Source organism: Eptesicus fuscus, chromosome 9 (assembly GCF_027574615.1).
Source record: "Eptesicus fuscus isolate TK198812 chromosome 9, DD_ASM_mEF_20220401, whole genome shotgun sequence".
NCBI lineage: Eukaryota > Metazoa > Chordata > Mammalia > Chiroptera > Vespertilionidae > Eptesicus > Eptesicus fuscus.
In genome coordinates this window covers 965,170-981,940 of record NC_072481.1, presented here as the reverse complement: position 1 = coordinate 981,940, position 16,771 = coordinate 965,170, and the positions used below count along the sequence as shown (strand labels likewise).

General features: G+C 71.2%; 1 protein-coding gene across 1 annotated transcript in view; it reads right to left on the bottom strand.

The window, feature by feature from the left end:
* PLCH2 (phospholipase C eta 2) overlaps positions 1–16,771 on the bottom strand; it is a 52,880-nt gene that overhangs the window by 3,636 nt on the left and 32,473 nt on the right. Inside the window, exons 6-22 of the mRNA XM_054720772.1 lie at positions 13,991–14,161; positions 13,352–13,445; positions 12,942–13,145; positions 12,598–12,718; positions 10,612–10,783; positions 10,013–10,120; positions 9,087–9,245; positions 6,930–7,016; positions 6,550–6,632; positions 5,909–6,006; positions 5,647–5,829; positions 4,858–4,965; positions 3,334–3,458; positions 3,174–3,258; positions 2,898–3,044; positions 2,473–2,552; positions 408–699 (exon numbers count right to left, since the gene is read on the bottom strand). Coding sequence (XP_054576747.1) covers positions 408–699; positions 2,473–2,552; positions 2,898–3,044; positions 3,174–3,258; positions 3,334–3,458; positions 4,858–4,965; positions 5,647–5,829; positions 5,909–6,006; positions 6,550–6,632; positions 6,930–7,016; positions 9,087–9,245; positions 10,013–10,120; positions 10,612–10,783; positions 12,598–12,718; positions 12,942–13,145; positions 13,352–13,445; positions 13,991–14,161 — 2,317 coding nt within the window. The remainder of the gene's footprint in view (positions 1–407; positions 700–2,472; positions 2,553–2,897; positions 3,045–3,173; positions 3,259–3,333; positions 3,459–4,857; positions 4,966–5,646; positions 5,830–5,908; positions 6,007–6,549; positions 6,633–6,929; positions 7,017–9,086; positions 9,246–10,012; positions 10,121–10,611; positions 10,784–12,597; positions 12,719–12,941; positions 13,146–13,351; positions 13,446–13,990; positions 14,162–16,771) is intronic.

The following is a 16,771-nucleotide window of genomic DNA, read 5'->3' as shown; positions in this document are numbered from 1 at the left end:
CAGCTTTTGAACGAACAGGGCATTCATCTCCCTCTGCAGGGCCCCCGGCTGCCTGCGGGTGCCCTCGGGCCAGCGGGCGGCCCCTTCGGGGCTGCCGGGGCTGCCTGAGCCCGACACCGAGGGGCCGCCGCCCGGCCCCGGGGGGGACCCTCTGCTGCCTCTGCCTGGGACAGCACGGGGGGCCCCCAGCAAGTCCGCCCGGGCACGGGGCTGCTGGCCGATGGCCTCCTGCTCGCCCTGGGGCCCCGGGCTGGGGGGCCGCCCTCTCCGCAGGCTCTCGGCGTCCTCGCCGGCGCAGGAGCCCACCACGCACTTCATGCAGGAGGCGGCCATTCCGGCGGGCCCGGGGCCCTCGGGGCCACGCGGCGGCCGCCCCTGCCCAGGGCTCCTCTCCGCCGCCGCCTTACCTCGGGGGCCGGGGCCTCCGGGCTCCTCCCGGGCCAGGGCCTCGCGGGCCAGGCCGGGGCTGGGGGGTGCCACGTCCGGGGCCTCGGAGCCCGCGTCCTGCGTGCCCAGCACCAGCTCAGGGAAGGCCTTGTGGCCGGGCTTCTGGCTCTTGGCGGGGGCGCTGGCCGTGCGCCGCAGGAGCCGCTGGCTGACGGAGGGCCGGGGCACGGGCCGCCCAGCAGCATGACTGTCCAGCGAGCCGGGCTTCGGGCCTCGGAGGAACAGACCTTTTAGGCCCAGAGCCTGCTTGACCTGCAAGAGAAGGAGCCCACGTAGCCGGCAGCCAGGCCCTGGGGCAGGGACGGCCCCGCCCGCCCAGCCCAGCCCAGCAGCACTCGGGCAGGCGGAGGGTCAGCCCTCGGAGGGCACCGTAGGCACGCCAGGATGGGGCCGCTCAGGGCTGTGCAGGGAGAAGGGTCTCCGGGAGCCTCTCCCAGGGACAGAGGCTGCTGTGGCTCAGCGCTGACCAGGTCTGCACGGGTGGAGCCAGCAGGAGCTGGTGGGGTCTGCAGGTCGGAGGGCAGACAGGACCCCCAGGGCTCTCCCAAGCAAGGGCCTCGGAACCCGGACCCTGTGCCACCTCGCTGTGCACCTGCCCTAGGCCCCCGGACCCCTGACTGGCAGGTGGGTGCCCACAGGGCGGTGCTGGTGTGGAGAGAAGACGGGCTGAGAACCAGGTGAAGTAGGCCCGGCCCAGCTCACTGGGCCCCGCCGGGCACTGCCGGCCGAGAAGCAAGCACAGCCAGGTGCAGGCCAGGTCTGCCCTCCATGCCCCTGCCCACCCGTCCGTTCCCAGCCTCACCCCGCCCCCTCCTCACGTGGCCCAAGGGCAGGGCTCACGCCAGCTCGGGGCCCCTGGACCACGGAGGGCAGCGGGGTCCCCGGGACCGGCGGGCCAGTGCCAGCGAAGCCAGCAGCTGCAGCTCGAGGGCACAGCGGCCGGGCCGGGGGGTCCTCCCATGCAGAGACCCAGGACGCGGGGCCCCTCCGGGCAGAGGCGTGTGGCCAGCACTTGAATCAGCTTCCGGGTTCAAGGTCCCAAAGGCAGAGCGACGGGCCCACGCTGGCTGCGAAGCCATTTAGAAGAAGGTCCAGGACTCGAGCTCGGAGCCCCTGGTCCCGGGGACCCCTCCACCCGGCACTGGGAGTCAGGAGCACACGGGGGACACACGAGGGGTGCAGAGAGGGGAGGGCGGGCGCGGGCGCGGGGAGAGCTCGCAGCGTGACGGGACGCGGGCGAGGCGGCGGGGCCCACGGGGGGCCTGGCCAGTCCTGGACCTGCTTCTAAAGGTGCTCAGTGGCTGACGATGGCCCGAGGGACCCGGAACCAGACCCCGCCACGATCCGCGTCCCATGAGCGGGCGTCCCCACAGGCTGCCAGGAGTCACGGGTGCTGATGGCCGCCCGAGCATGCGGGTGGGACCGGGTACCTGTGAGCCCCTAAGGGGCTGTGCACCTAAGGCGGGCGGGGCCTAGGGAGCAGTGGCACTGCAAGACCGAGACAGAGCGGCGGTGAGGCACGGGCAGCGGGCGCGGGGCCCGCGACACACGACAGACAGACGGACGGACGGACGGACGGACGGACGACAGACGGCCGAGCGCTGGGAGGCCGTGGAGCGTGGCGGGAGAGAGACGGTTAGTGCTGGGGCTGCCCGGCCCTGACCCCGGCCCTGGGACCCCTGAACCCTGATGACTGGGAAAGTGAAGCCAGAGCCGTCCCAGCAGAGGCGGGTGCTGCGGGGGGCTGGGGGGGGGGGGGGGGGGGCAGAGCCGGGCCGCGCCTTCTGAGGGTGAAGAGCCGGGACCCTGAGCGGGAGGGGGCTCAGGAGACAGACGGAGGGGGAGGGGTGGCGGGGCCCTCGGAGGGCCAGGACGTCCACCTGCTGGTGCCGTGGCCGCCGGGCCCGCAGCTCAGGTGCCCTCATCACCCGTCACGGGTGGAGAAACGGGCCCGCAGGGTCACCCCTCGACCTCAGGGCCGGGTCCCTGCTGGGGTGCGCGGGCGGCCCTGCGGGTAGGACTCACCTTACCACTGACGTCACTGATGGCCACGTGGACAAAGATGGAGGCCTCCTCCATGCCCTCCAGGTACACGTGCCGATAGCCTGCAACGGGCGCGTCAGGCTCGCCCCGCCCCCACTCCACTCCACGCCCCGGGGTCCTACTACAACCCACAGCCCGGTCCTGGAGTGGCCCGCCCACAGGGACCTCTTCCTCCTCCTGGGGGGGGGGGGTCCCCAGCCTGAGCGCCCCTCCCGACCCTGTCCACAAAGTACCCGTGGCCTTTCCCACAGCTCCCACTGGGTCCCCGGGCCCACCCGGGGCCGAAGCCAACTCCCAGGGGAAGCTGAGCCCCACCCGGCCCTGGTCCCTCAGCGGCTGCAGGGACTGGTCTCTGTGGGACGTGGGCCGGGGCTCTGCCCTCCCCTCCCCTGCTGGCACCCTGGCACCTGGCATCATGCTGCTGAAGGCCAGCGTCCTCTGGCCGATGAAGTCGCGCCCGATGGGGTCGTGGTCCCAGACGAGGAAGCGCACCAGGGCGATGTCGGGCATGTGCACCACGAACACCAGGGTCTCCTCCCACATGGGGTTGAACCCTGGAGGCCACCAGGAGGAGGTGTCACCTCCGCCCCAGCTCCAGCCCGGAGGCCCCCGGGGCCCACAGCCTCCTCCCGGACGGGGTCGCTGGCTGAGGGGAGCAACCCTGGGGGCCGGCGCGCCCTCACCGTTGTCGTCCACCACGCGGGTCTGCTCCTTGCTGCAGTCCACCGGGAGCCCGATGACCTCCACCTCCACGAAGGGGTCGATGATCTGCGCGGAGGACAGGGTGACGCCGGGCCGGCCGGCCGGGCTCGCCTCCGCCCCGCGCGCCCCGCGCCCTCCTACCTCCCCGCGGTCCCCCAGCATCGAGTCGCGCGGCTTGGGGAGCTGCTGCCCGCTGATGATCCGAAGCACCAGCTGCTTCTTGAGCTGCCCGGGCAGGGGGTCCTCGGAGTTGGGGTTGAAGATGCCTGGGGGGAGGGGGCAGGAGGCCGGGAGAAAACCCAGGTGTCGGAGGAGGAGGGAGGATCCTGCGAAGGCCAGGGCGCAGGTGCCAGCGGGACCCCTGCCGTGCAGCCCCGCCCGCCCTGGGTCCCGTGTCCCTCACCCTGGGTCCCGTGTCCCTCACCCTGCGCCCTGTGCCCCTCACCACGGGGTCCCGTGTCCCTCACCCCGGGCCCCGTGTCCCTCACCCTGGGCCCCGTGTCCCTCACCCCGGGCCCCGTGCCCCTCACCCTGGGTCCCGTGTCCCTCACCCTGGGTCCCGTGTCCCTCACCCTGCGCCCTGTGCCCCTCACCACGGGGTCCCGTGTCCCTCACCCCGGGGCCCTGTGTCCCTCACCACGGGGTCCCGTGTCCCTCACCCCGGGGCCCCGTGTCCCTCACCCCGGGCCCCGTGTCCCTCACCCCGGGCCCCGTGCCCCTCACCCTGGGGTCCCGTGTCCCTCACCCCGGGCCCCGTGTCCCTCACCCCGGGCCCCGTGCCCCTCACCCTGGGGTCCCGTGTCCCTCACCCCGGGCCCCGTGTCCCTCACCCCGGGTCCCGTGTCCCTCACCCCGGGCCCCGTGTCCCTCACCCCGGGTCCCGTGTCCCTCACCCCGGGTCCCGTGTCCCTCACCCCGGGCCCCGTGTCCCTCACCCCGGGTCCCGTGTCCCTCACCCCGGGGTCCCCGTGTCCCTCACCCCGGGTCCCGTGTCCCTCACCCCGGGCCCCGTGTCCCTCACCCCGGGTCCCGTGTCCCTCACCCCGGGTCCCGTGTCCCTCACCCCGGGCCCCGTGTCCCTCACCCCGGGTCCCGTGTCCCTCACCCCGGGTCCCGTGTCCCTCACCCCGGGTCCCGTGTCCCTCACCCCGGGTCCCGTGTCCCTCACCCCGGGGTCCCGTGTCCCTCACCCTGGGGTCCCGTGTCCCTCACCCCGGGTCCCGTGCCCCTCACCCCGGGGCCCCGTGCCCCTCACCCCGGGGCCCCGTGCCCCTCACCCTGCGTCCCGTGTCCCTCACCCCGGGGTCCCGTGTCCCTCACCCTGGGGTCCCGTGTCCCTCACCCCGGGTCCCGTGCCCCTCACCCCGGGGCCCCGTGCCCCTCACCCCGGGGTCCCGTGTCCCTCACCCCGGGCCCCGTGTCCCTCACCCCGGGTCCCGTGTCCCTCACCCCGGGCCCCGTGTCCCTCACCCCGGGCCCCGTGTCCCTCACCCCGGGGCCCCGTGCCCCTCACCCCGGGGTCCCCGTGTCCCTCACCCCGGGGCCCCGTGCCCCTCACCCCGGGCCCCGTGTCCCTCACCCCGGGTCCCGTGTCCCTCACCCTGGGCCCCGTGTCCCTCACCCCGGGGTCCCGTGTCCCTCACCCCGGGGCCCCGTGCCCCTCACCCTGGCACATGCACTGGGGCTTGAGCACGTAGCCGCAGTTGCCGTTGGCGCTGAACTTGGCGCGGTTCAGCTGCAGCATCCGCCCCTCCGACTGGTAGTTCAGGGCAACTGCAGGCCAGGACGAGAGGGGGTCTGTGCCCGGCCGTGACCTCCCGCCACCCTGCACGGTGCCCAGGAGCCCGGCGGCCGCTGACACAGCGGGGCCCTGGGGCTCACAGGTGCGCACAGCCAGGGCCATGCGTCCGTCCAGGCAGACGGCCCCCCCAGCCCTCAGGCGCCCGAGGACGAGGACCCCAGCCCCGCGCCAGGCGGGTGAAGTTGGCAGGACACTGGGCAGGTCCAGAGCCGCAAGAAAAGCAAGCAGAGGCGCTCAGAGCACAGACCGTACCCCTTCTGGCCTCTGTGCCCCCCAACCTCCCGCCCCCCCAACCTCTGTGCCCCCCAACTTCCGTGCCCCCTGACCTCTGTGCCCCCCAACCTCCCGCCCCCCAACCTCTGTGCCCCCCAACTTCCGTGCCCCCTGACCTCTGTGCCCCCCAACCTTCGTGCCCCCCCTACCTCCATGCCCCCCTGACCTCCATGCCCCCCAGACCTCCCGCCCCCCCAACCTCTGTGCCCCTCAACCTCTGTGCCCCTCAACCTCTATGCCCCCCTGACCTCCGCACCCCCTGGCCTCTGCATCCCCTCTGGCCTCTGCACCTCCCCCCCCCGCCTCCACGCCCCCGACCTCCGCCCCCCTGGCCTCAGTGCCCCTTGGCCTCCGCGCCCTGGGCAGCTGTGTGCACCCACCCATCTGGCAGCCGGCGTTCCAGAAGGGCTGCGGGTTGTAGTTGCTGGAGTCCACGCGGTAGGAGGAGGGGTAGATGCGGGACAGCTGGCGCTGGTTGAAGCGCAGGTACTGCGCCGGCTTCTGCTGCAGGACCTGCTGGGCCCTCGTCTCGCTGAAGGACGACACCTGCCAGCTGGACGCCACTGCGGGCGCCACGGCGGGGTCACGCCTGGGTCAGCCGGCACCCCCCCCCCCGCGCCCCCCGCGCCCGGCGCCCCTCACCCTCTGTGTCCACGTCGTGCGAGCCCACGGACTTCGTGTACTTGACCAGGTCCGACAGGGCCCGCGACAGCTGCATGGTCTTCCTCTGCCGGGCGGCCCTGGGGGGGGGGGGGGGGCGGGGGGTCAGGACCTGGGCCGGCCCCTCCCCTCAGGCCAGCCGGGCTCCGCGGCCAAGAGGCGGCTCCAGGTTCCGCCAGGTCGGCGGGTTCATGGAGAGCGTCCATCCAGCGTCCGTCGGCCCGTGTTCCAGGCCCAGGACGTGCCGTGGACACACAGCGGACGCGCTGGGAGGCGACACGGGGGAGGGGGGGGCGGCACGGAGCCCCCCAGAGGACCCCTCTCTGACCTGTGACCCGGCTGGCCCTCTTGGAGCAAGTGCAGGGCCTGCCCGTCCAGCCGGCCTTCCTCCCGGCCACACCCCGGCCCCCCTGCCCGCCCTCCTGCCCGCCCCCCTGCCAGCCCCCTGCCCGCCCCCTGCCCACCCCCCTGCCCGCCCCCCTGCCAGCCCCCTGCCCGCCCCCTGCCCACCCCCCTGCCCACCCCTCTGCCCGCCCTGAGCCCTCCAGGGCTGGCACATCTGGCTTTGGCCGTGGCCAGGACAATGGCCACTGTCTTTGAGGGTCTGGGGGGCAGGCCCTGACCCTCGGTTCTGGCTGCCCTGTGGGTCCAGGTCCTCGTCCGCCTCCTCCACGCTGGCCACCTTCTTCAGCTTGCGGCTCCTTTTCTGTGGAGGGAGGGCGGTCAGGCCCTGGGGGGTGCGGGAGTCATGCTGGGCCCGCTCTGCCCCTGCAGTGCCCTGTCAGCCGGGCAGGGTGACCCGAGCTCGGGGCACTGGCCAGTGGGGTCAGGGGAGGGCCACAGAGGCCCCTGCTCCGTCCGCCCCAGCCGGGGGTCCGGGCCCAACAGCTGCAGCGGGTGAGGCCGCCAGGAGCGCAGAGGGCAGTGCTGGGAGGTGGGCCGAGGGCCCTGGGGCTGGAGGAGGGACAGGGAGGACCCCCCACAGCTTCCCCCCACCCCCGACCTTGCGCTTGGAGAAGCTGTGCACGAGCAGCCGGCCGTTCCGTCTGCTGGCTCCAGCGTCCTCCCCGGACTCCACGTCCTCCTCAGCCTGGGGGAGGGGGGGCAGACAGGGACGGGTGAGCCCAGCACCAGGCAGGCGGGTGGGGCAGGCGGCTTCTCCAGGGAGCCAGGCGGCCTTCCCGGAGGAGGGGGCTGAGGGGGCTGAGGGGGGGCAGCAGGTGAGCTGGCTGCGGCCCCTTCGGGGGGGCGGGTGCTGCTTGAATCTCACTACGCCCCGTTCTGAGGTTCGGAGTGTTTTCCGCAGGCGGCGGCCGCATAATGAATGCCGTAGCCCTCTGCGAAGCCGGCCTATGTGACCCTCAGGGCAGCGCCACGCCTCTTGCGCTGCCGGCTCCCTGCGGCTCCCTGCAGCGGCCACGGCTCCACCTCCTAAGGCGGACCCCGGCCCTGCCCCCCACAGCTGCTCTGCTCCCCTCGGCCGCGGGGACCCCGGCTGCACAGGACTGAGGCGCACTGGGGTCCCTTCCCTGCCGGGCCCCTGCCCCAGGCACAGCCGGCCCATCCCGCCCAAAGCTCACGCGCAGGCCCAGCCCCCACCCCCCCCAGCCCTCAGCCCCCTGCCCCGCCCCCAGGCCCCTCCAGAGGCTGACAAACTGGTCCAGCTCTGCTGGACCCCAGCCTGACTCCTCAGCGTCCAGGGTGGGGGGCACTGGAGGCCAAGGGCCCGTGATGGACAAGCACATGGAGGCGTGACCCTGACCCGCTGGCCCAGATGCCCACCCACTGCCTGGGCCCCCCTCAGATTCTCTGTGGCTCCACCCGGTCACCCCAGCAGGAGAGAGCAGGTGCTGCCCCCACGTCCTCAGCCCGAGCTTCCCCTCTCCTCCTCCAGGAAGCCTTCCCTGATTGCCTCCCCTCCACCCCTCGGGGACGCTGCTCAGACCAAGGCCCCAGGGCCAGCTGCCCTCCTGTGCGCCCAGGTGCCCCCAGGGGCTGCCTGGCCGAGGAAAGGCAGGGGCCTCACATCGCTGCCCGCCGCCCCCTGGAGCCTCAGGCACTGTCCCCCCCCCCCCCCCGGACATCTTGAGACTGAAAATAAACGGCCACCTGTCAGCCCCCTGCACGGAGAGACCCTCGGGCCTGTAGTGGTGCCAGCTGCCCCTGCACCCCGGGTGGGGGTGGGACACGCACCCACATCTGAATAAGCCCCAGGGCCAGCCCTCCTCACCGCGGTGGGGAGCTGCCCGCCCCCCCGCCCCCCCCCCGTCCCCCGCCGGGCGTGCAGGGCGGTGGGGTCTGTGGTGGGGTGGGCAGGGCTCTCCAGAAACTAGGGGACACTGTGCCCCGCCCCTGACAGGTCTGCACCCCACCTGCCCGAGGCCAGCCGCCTGCCCACACGGCCCTGGGGGCTCGCTGCCCCCGAGGACCCCGACTGCTCAGCCTCGCTGACCCAGGCTGGCACCCCCCGCCCCTCATGCCTGCTGTGACAGCACCCCTGTTCTGTCCCCGAGGACACTGCTCAGAGCTCAGCTGCCCTTTCCCACAAGGCTGTGGGGGGCTCTGGGCAGCTCCCCCCCCCCCACCGCCAGGATGGGCTTGGCCCTGAGATCCGGCCTGCCCCTCCCTGTCACTCAGGAGACCCTACATTGGGAGGGCCTGCCCCCAGCCCCAGGCAATGCTCAAATGGCTCCCTGAGGAGCCGCAGGGGGCAAGGGGCAGGGGCAGGAGGGCAGGGGCAGGGGACAGGGGGCAGGGGACAGGGGGCAGGGGGGCCCAGGCCTCAAGGGGACAGAGCAGTCACACAAACAGGGCAAACCGGCGCTCAGCTACCCCCCGTAACATGGTGAAGTGTGGTCCTGTGCATGTGTACATAGGTGTGCGTGTAGGTGTGCGTGTTTGCACAGGTTTGGGTGTGCAGGCATGCACAAATGTGTGCACAGGTTTCCTGCACATGGGTTCACATGTACAGGTGTGTGCGTGTGTGTACCGAAATGCAGGTGTGTGTGGGTTTATATACACAGGTGTGTGCAGTTGTACACGTGTGTGTGTGTGTGCATGCACGTGTGCATGCAGGTGTGCACGTGTAGGTGTGCACATGTGCAGGTGTGCGCGGACACGCATGGTGTCTGCACGTGCACGCTGGCATCGGCAGGCTCACCGTGCGGCCCTCGGCCCTGTGCCCAGGCCTCCTCGGCAGCGGCAGCGCGGACACGGCCAAGTCGTTCAGGTCCTCGCAGTCGCGGATCTTCGCCTCCTTGATCAGGGAGTCCAGCTTCCTCTTGGCGATGTGCTCCACCCGCTTCCGGTTAACGGAGGCCTGGGCAGCCAGAGCCGGCCTGGCGTCAGTCCCAGCCCTCGGGCAGCCGATGACCAGCCCGGGGCCTGGCAGGACCAGAGGGAGCCGGGGCCCGGCTCAGCCTCTCCACGGTGCCGGACGCACGCTCTCCCTTGCATCACCCGCGGGTCCTCACCACCCTGACCCCCAGCGACAGGCAGGCCCGGACCCCAGGCCCATCGACTCTGGCTCCGCCCCCCTCAGCCGCAGGACGCTGCCCTCGGACCGGCCAGCACTCACAGGACGCCCGCCCATCCCCGCCGGCTCCGCTCCCGGGCCTGCACAGCGCCCACCCGCTCAGCAGCTCGGGGCCTGAGATCCCGCCAGGCGCCTGAGGAGATGGGGGGGTGGGGACAGGCGGCCCGGCCCACAGGGGGCTGGTCCGTGTCGCCTCCACGTGCCCTCTTTGCCGGGCAGTCCCCAGGGGGCCCTGATGAACTCTGACCCCCAGGGCAGGGCCTGGGCTGTGGGCCGCTGGGTGCTCTGGGCACAGGTGGGGCGGGATGCCAGGCCGACCTCACAGCACCGGGCTCACCGTCGCCTCGGGCCACGCGGCCTCGCAGGCAGGAGGCGGCACAGGGCTCCCTAAAACAGCCGCCGCGGGGCCCGGGGAGCCACGTGTGGCCTGGATGCGGCCCGGCGGACGGGGGTGCTAATGAGAGGCCGTGGGCCCACAGCACCCCCCCCCCCGGCCAGCTGCCCGGCCCCTCTCTCCTGGCCGCCCCCCTGGCCCCCCCGACCCCACTCACATCCCCATTGAGGAGCTTGCAGTCCTCGTCCATCTCGTCCGCGCTGTCCTCGTCCGACACCTCGCCCTCCTCCGCGTCCTCGCTGATGTTGGGGGGCAGCTTCTTGCCCTGCGGGGGAGGGGCCGTGGGGGCGGGTTCAGCCGCAGGGGCACGGGGAGCGCTTCGCAAGCGTGCGCGGGTCCCAGGCCGTGGGGCTGGGCCGGCCGGGGCAGCCGTGTGGGAGGGGACGCCTGTGTGTGCCTGCGGAGGCCCCAGACGGCGTGGCCACCGTGGGGAGACTGAGGCAGGTCAGGGGCAGGTGGTACAGAGCCCCAGTCCGAGGAGCAGGGCCCTGCCCCGCCCTGCCCCCGCCCTGCCCCCCGCCCTGCCCCTGCCCTGCCCCCGCCCTGCCCCCCGCCCTGCCCCCGCCCTGCCCCCTGCCCCCGCCCTGCCCCCGCCCTGCCCCCGCCCTGCCCCCTGCCCTGCCCCCTGCCCCCGCCCTGCCCCCCGCCCTGCCCCCTGCCTCCCGCCCTGCCCCTGCCCTGCCCCCGCCCTGCCCCCCTGCCCGAGTCAGGGCCCAGCAAGATGCACCCCAGCCCCAGGAGGCAGGCCGGGCTCACCTTCACCAGGATCTTGCCCTTGAGCATCTGTGGGGAGGGCAGGCTGGAGGCGTCCTCGCTGCTCACGGACGACAAGTCCAGCTTGTCCCCGAGGATGTCGGTCAGGTACTGGGCCATCTTCTTCTGCTGGACCACGCTGCAGTGGTTCTCGATGGACAGGATCACCGGGTACCTGCGGCCCATGCGGGGGGGGGCGGGGCAGTGAGGCCGGGGAGGGTGGGCCCACCTGTGCGGACCCAGGGGCCCTGCTGCACGGAGCGAGAGGGGTCTCCCCAGGAGCCCGGGATGCACGGGGCGGCCGGCCCCTCGGGGAGGGGACCCCCAGCAGCTCTGAAAAGCACCTGCAGGTGTGAGGGCCGCGGGGAGGCCTGAGGGTGGAGAAGGCGCGCACTTGCCCGGCCCGAGAGGCTCAGTGGCTGAGCATCGACCTATGAACCAGGAGGTCAGGGTTCGATTCCCGGTCGGGGCACAGGCCCAGGTTGTGGGCTCGATCCCCAGTGGAGGGCGTGTAGGAGGCAGCCGATCCAGGATTTTCTCTCATCATGGATGTTTCTCCCTCTCCCTCTCCCTCTCCCTTCCTCTCTGACATCAATAAAGATATATTTAAAAGAAAAAAGAAGGCGTGTGCGCCTGCCCCAGGCGAGAACCAAGGCGCTGGAGCTCCAGGAAAACAGAGGGGCCGCAGGTCGCGGTCGTGGCTCACAGGAGCGGAGGAAGCCAGGGCGCCAGGCGAGCACCGGCCGAGGGTGAGGACGGGACCCGCTGGCCCGACCCTGCGGCTGCCCCGGGCCCGGCGGTGGCCCCTGAAGAGCAGCGTCTGGGAGAACAGGGCCTGCCTGGTGCAGCCGGGCTGTTCCTTATGTTCTGCCGTTGTTTGATTTTTTTAAAAACCAAGCACACATTCTACTTGGATTTTTGCCAGAAAAACAACACGGTCCTTTCAGGAAATGTAGGTCACTCAGACGGGAGGCCGCGAGGCAGCCGGGCGACAGGCAAGCCCTGGGACGTGGAGACGGCCGGCCGGTCTTGGGCGAAGGTGTGCACCGCCCGTGTCTCCGGCCAGGAGGGGGCCTGCGCCGGGGCGGGGGGCAGGGGGCAGGGGAGAACCCTGAGTCTGCAGAGATGCTGCCGGCCCGCAGGGGGCGAGCTCGGTCCTGAGACCCCACAGCACTGGTGCCTGGGCAGCCTCAGGGCCCTGTGAGTCCAGCTCCGCTCAAGTCGGCCGCCCTGCAATCCAGGGGCCATCACCGCCCCCCCCCGCCCCCTCCCCCGTCCCCTCCCCCGTCCCCCGCCCGCCTCTCTCCTCTCTGCCTAGACTCGGCGGTAACACTAACGGCACCGGGAGGCGGCTGCTGCTCCAGAAATGAAATGGGATTTTGTCAACAGTGTCTGTGGCCGCCGCTGAGTGACAGCGAATGGAGTCTGGGCACAGGGCTGGCTAATTAGTGTGGAGGCATGCGGCTGTGTGTGTGTGTGTGTGTATGCATGTGAGTGCATGTGTGTGCGTGTGTGTGTGTGTGTGTGCACCCACACAGCCCCACCCGCACGCTGGCCTCTCTCCGGGGCCACTCCCGGCCCAGCCGTCCTCAGCAGAGACCCTGGAGCCAGCCGCTCGGCCACTCCAACCGCAGCCCGGAAAGGCGTGGGCAGGGCAGGGGCAGGGGCGGGAGGAGCCCTCGAGGCCCACCTCCGGGGCGGTCTTTGCCACTCACTCGTTCTTTTTTTTCTTTTTTTTGGTTAATCCTCACCCGAGGATATGTTCCCACTGACTTTTAGGGAGAGTGGAAGAGAGGGAGAGAGACAGAGAGAAACAAGGATGTGAGAGAAGCACGTCGATGGGTTGCCTCCTGCGCACGCCCCGACCAGGGCCCGGGCCGGGGAGGAGCCTGCACCCGAGGTACGTGCCCTTGACCGGAATCGAACCCGGGCCCCTTCCGTCCCCAGGCCGACGCTCTATCCACTGAGCCGCCCCACAGGGCCACTCACTCGTTCTTGACGAAGGCGTACTTGTTGATGGTCTCGATGACGTCTTTGAAGAGGATCTTGGAGGTCAGGGTGTAGCCGTGGTGCACGATGGGCTCCCCGTCCGGCCCGTCCCAGCAGTCCACTGCGGGCAGGAGACCCGTCAGCGCCGGCCGCCGTGCCCGGAGCCCACGGCCCTGAACTCCGACAGAGGGGGCCCCTGGCTCCGGGACCAGCCTGCCCGGCCGAGGGAGACACCCCGCCCAGAGACCCCCAGGGCTCCGGGGCCACCCCCACACGGGACACGCCGGCCCGTGGCCAGGCCCGGCCCTCCGGCTGGGGGTGGCGGCCCCGAGCCCCGCACGCACCCTCCACGCAGCGGCAGCCGGCCTGCAGCACCCAGGCGTACATGTCGGCCCGCGACTGGGACATGAGCTGGTCGCCCACGAGGTAGGTGTTGTGGGAGGAGGTGATGAAGTAGTGGCTCAGCGGCCGCGTCATGTCCTGGTGCACGCGGTGGTGCTCGGGGTTGAAGATGTCGCCCGCCGGGCTGCGCGTGTAGTTGGTGAATCCTGGGGGCATGTGGGGGGGCTCAGCCCCGGTGCCGGGCCGTCTCGGGATGCCCCGGCCCCCCAGCCCCCCGGCCATGCCCCGCCCCCCGCCCCCCCAGAGCAGGGAGCGGCTGCACAGGCTGCCGCCCGGGCCCACGGGCTGCCCCTCGGCGCCCCCACACCCCACGGCCGCCTGGGATGGCGGTGGGACGGGGACGCCCACTCACCGTCGATGCCCAGCACGCCCTTGCTCTTGTTTTCGGGGCAGGGCTCGAACTGCTCGATGATGTCCTGGCAGCTTTCGAGCGTCACCCCCGTCATCTGGGCCGGAGAAGGGGCAGAGCCGGGCCAGCCCGTCACTCGCCGGGCCTCCGCCTCCCGCCGGCTCTGACGCCAGGTCAGGGCTGCCCGCGGCGGGCGCGGCTCTGGCCCTGCCCGGGGCTCCCCTGCCCGGGGCTCGCTGGCCACCTCCAGCATCACGTGACGGGGCTGTGGCCAGCGGACCGGGGGTCACGTGGCTTTGGCTCTCAGGATCCTTCCAGCAGGGAAGGGCTCTTCGGCCCCATCGGCGGGGCCACCCCCACGGCCGCGTTAGGGGCCCTGAGTGCTGTGGCCAGGGGCGGGCGTGGCAGGGGCAGGGCCCGGCCCACATCCCCCGGAGAAGCCCGGCGCCCAGGCTCCTGCCCCCCTGCTGCTCCCAAGGCCTCCAGCTCAGGGGGCGGAGCCAGCCAGACCCCGTGGTGGGAACAGGAACAGGCGGGGAGGCGGGACGGGGAAGCCCAGGCCCACGGGGCCCCACACGGAAGACCCGGCCGTGGTCGTGGGGGGCTCCCTCTGGAGGCCGGGGTGCCCGCCCGCGGGCCCACCTTCTGCTCCGCCTCCAGGAAGCGCTGCAGGTCGGCGGCGGCCAGGTGGTCCTTGTGGCCGCTGTAGGCCAGCAGGAGCAGGTAGAGGTCCCGGCGGGTGGACATCATCTTGTAGAAGGCGCAGAACTCCTCGAAGCCCAGCGTGCCCTGCTGGTCGTCCGTGTCCGCCTCCTGCAGCGCGAGGCCGTGGGTCCCGGCGCCCACCCAGCCCCTCCCACAGGGGTCCCCCGGGCCCACCCCACTTCCTTTATTCTAACCCTCCCCCGAGGACACTTCTCCACTGGTTTTTAGAGAGAGAGTGGGAGAGGGAAAGACAGAAACATCGATATGAGAGAAACACATCGACTGGTTGCCTCCTGCACGCGCCCCCGACCAGGGCCCGGGCCGGGGAGGAGCCTGCACCTGAGGTACGTGTCCTTGACCGGAATCGAACCCGGGACCCTTCAGTCGCAGGCCGACGCTCTATCCACCGAGCCAAACCAGCTAGGGCCCCACCCCCACTTCTCAGTCGTCCCCACAAATCCACCCTCCTCATTCCAACGCCACTGCCCAGGTCACGGCCCGCGATCGCTCCCCGGCCCCCCCTGACTCAGCACGGAGGCCAGAGTGCCCCTCCCCGTCCCCGCCTCCGAGCCTCTCAAGGGGCCCCGCAGCTGAGCCAGCCCGTGACCCGCACTGCGGGCCAGCAGCCCCTGGAGCCAGCGTCCACCCTGGCTTGGGCGCCTGTAGTGACAATGGGTGCCGCCGAGCAGACGGGCGCCGGGCCACGGCGTGCACGGGTCCCGGCTCACAGCGGAGGCGAGAGGACGCTGGTCTTGGCCACGGTTGGCGTTTTGCAGAGAGTGGCTCACACAGGGCCCACGGGAACCCACCGGGGCAAGGCCACCGGCACCTCAACAAGCCGTGGGCCCCTCATGAGCCAACGGCCTCAGGGGCACCTCTGAGGGGCCAGGCCCTGGGGACGCCTCGGCCGGGGACAGGGCTCAAGGCCGGGGACAGACCCGAGGACAAGGGTGCCCAGTGACAGGCCGGGCCGCCAGGCCCTGAGGAGCTACGAGCTGGGAGTCCCTGACCCTTAGAAGGTGCTGCTCAGACCCTGAGTGCTGCCCGGCTGGCGTGGCTCAGTGGCTGAGCATTGACCTATGAACCAGGAAGTCACAGTTCAATTCCTGGTCAGGGCACATGCCCAGGCCGTGGGCTTAACCCCGGTAGGGGGCGTGCAGGAGGCAGCCGATCAATGGTTCTCTCTCATCACTGAGGTTTCTATCACTCCCTCTCTCTCCTTTCCCTTCCTCCCTGAAATCAGTAAAAAAATATTTTGAGCCGAAACCGGTTTGGCTCAGTGGATAGAGCATCGGCCTTCGGACTCAAGGGTCCCAGGTTCGATTCCGGTCAAGGGCATGTACCTTGGTTGCAGGCACATCCCCAGTGGGGGGTGTGCAGGAGGCAGCTGGTCGATGTTTCTCTCTCATCGATGTTTCTAACTCTCTATCCCTCTCTCTTCCTCTCTGTAAAAAACCAATAAAATATATTTAAAAAAATATATTTTGAAAAATACCCTGAGTGCTGAAAATGGTTCTTTGCCCCGGCGGGGTGCAGGTGGGGACAGGCCGGGAACATGACCGGCTGGAGGTGACCCCAGTGAAGGGGCGGGCAGCACCACGGACAGCGGCGCTCGCCTGACCCGGACCCGCGGACGAGTGCTTCCTTCTGTGGCCGCACAGGCGGGAGGCGGGGGGCCGGGGTGGGGGCCGGGTCCCCGAGGCCCCTCATCACCAATGAGCCAGGAGGTCACAGCCACCCCCACATCCCGCCCCCAACGAGAGCAGGGCTCCCGGGAAAGCTGGGTCCCGGCCTGTGCTCCTGGTGGCTGCCTCCCCGGCACGGAGGCGGGCGCCCGGCGGGGCCCAGCGTCTCACTCCAGGACCCCAGTGCGCGTGCCGGGCACCCGTGTCAAGGCTGGGACGGGCCAGAGCCACGTGCGACGGGGCCCAGCAGATGCCAAGGGCCTGGCGTGCCCGGTGCAGGTTTGAGGGCAGCCCGGCGTCTGAGCTGCCAGGACGGGCCGTGCAGGTCAGAGGCCCCTTCGAGCAGGGCCGGTCTGGCACCCCCCCTCCAGGGGCGGCTGGAGCCGAGCACAGAGGCCGTCTGTCTGGCGCACAGGGTGGCCGTGTGCCCACTGGGCTCTGCCTGAGCAGCACAGCCGGATGCGGGGGGGGGCTGCCTGCTCTCCACCCAGCTGCTGTCCCCGGCAGTGGCTACAAATGCTCCATGAGCCCGGGTGGCTCAGTGGTTGAGCGTCGACCTATGAACCAGGAGGTCACGGCTCGATTCCCAGTCAGGGCACGTGCCCGGGTTGTGGGCTCCATCCCCAGCAGGGGCCGTGCAGGAGGCAGCCGGTCAACGATGCTTCTCTCTCACTCATGTTTTCACTAGTATCTCTCTATCCCTCTCCCTTCCTCTTTTTCTAAAAAACCAATAAAAACACATTTTTTTAAATAAAAATGCTCCGTGAGACCTGAAAGGCAGAGCGACTCCCCAGCCCCCCACCCCCACGGGGCCGGGCGGCGGCTTTGCTCCCCACAAACGGACCAGCAGCCGAGCCGGGAGCCGCCCGGGAGCCGCCCGGGAGCTTGTTAGGCCCTGAGGCCCGAGGGCTCGCTGGCCCTCGCCCACACCCACTGTCGTCTCAGACACAGTGACGCGACGCCCAGCCACTCTGCGTCCTCCACACGTCTCCCTCCGATCGGGCGATCGCGGGCGGACAGGGCACTGCGGTGC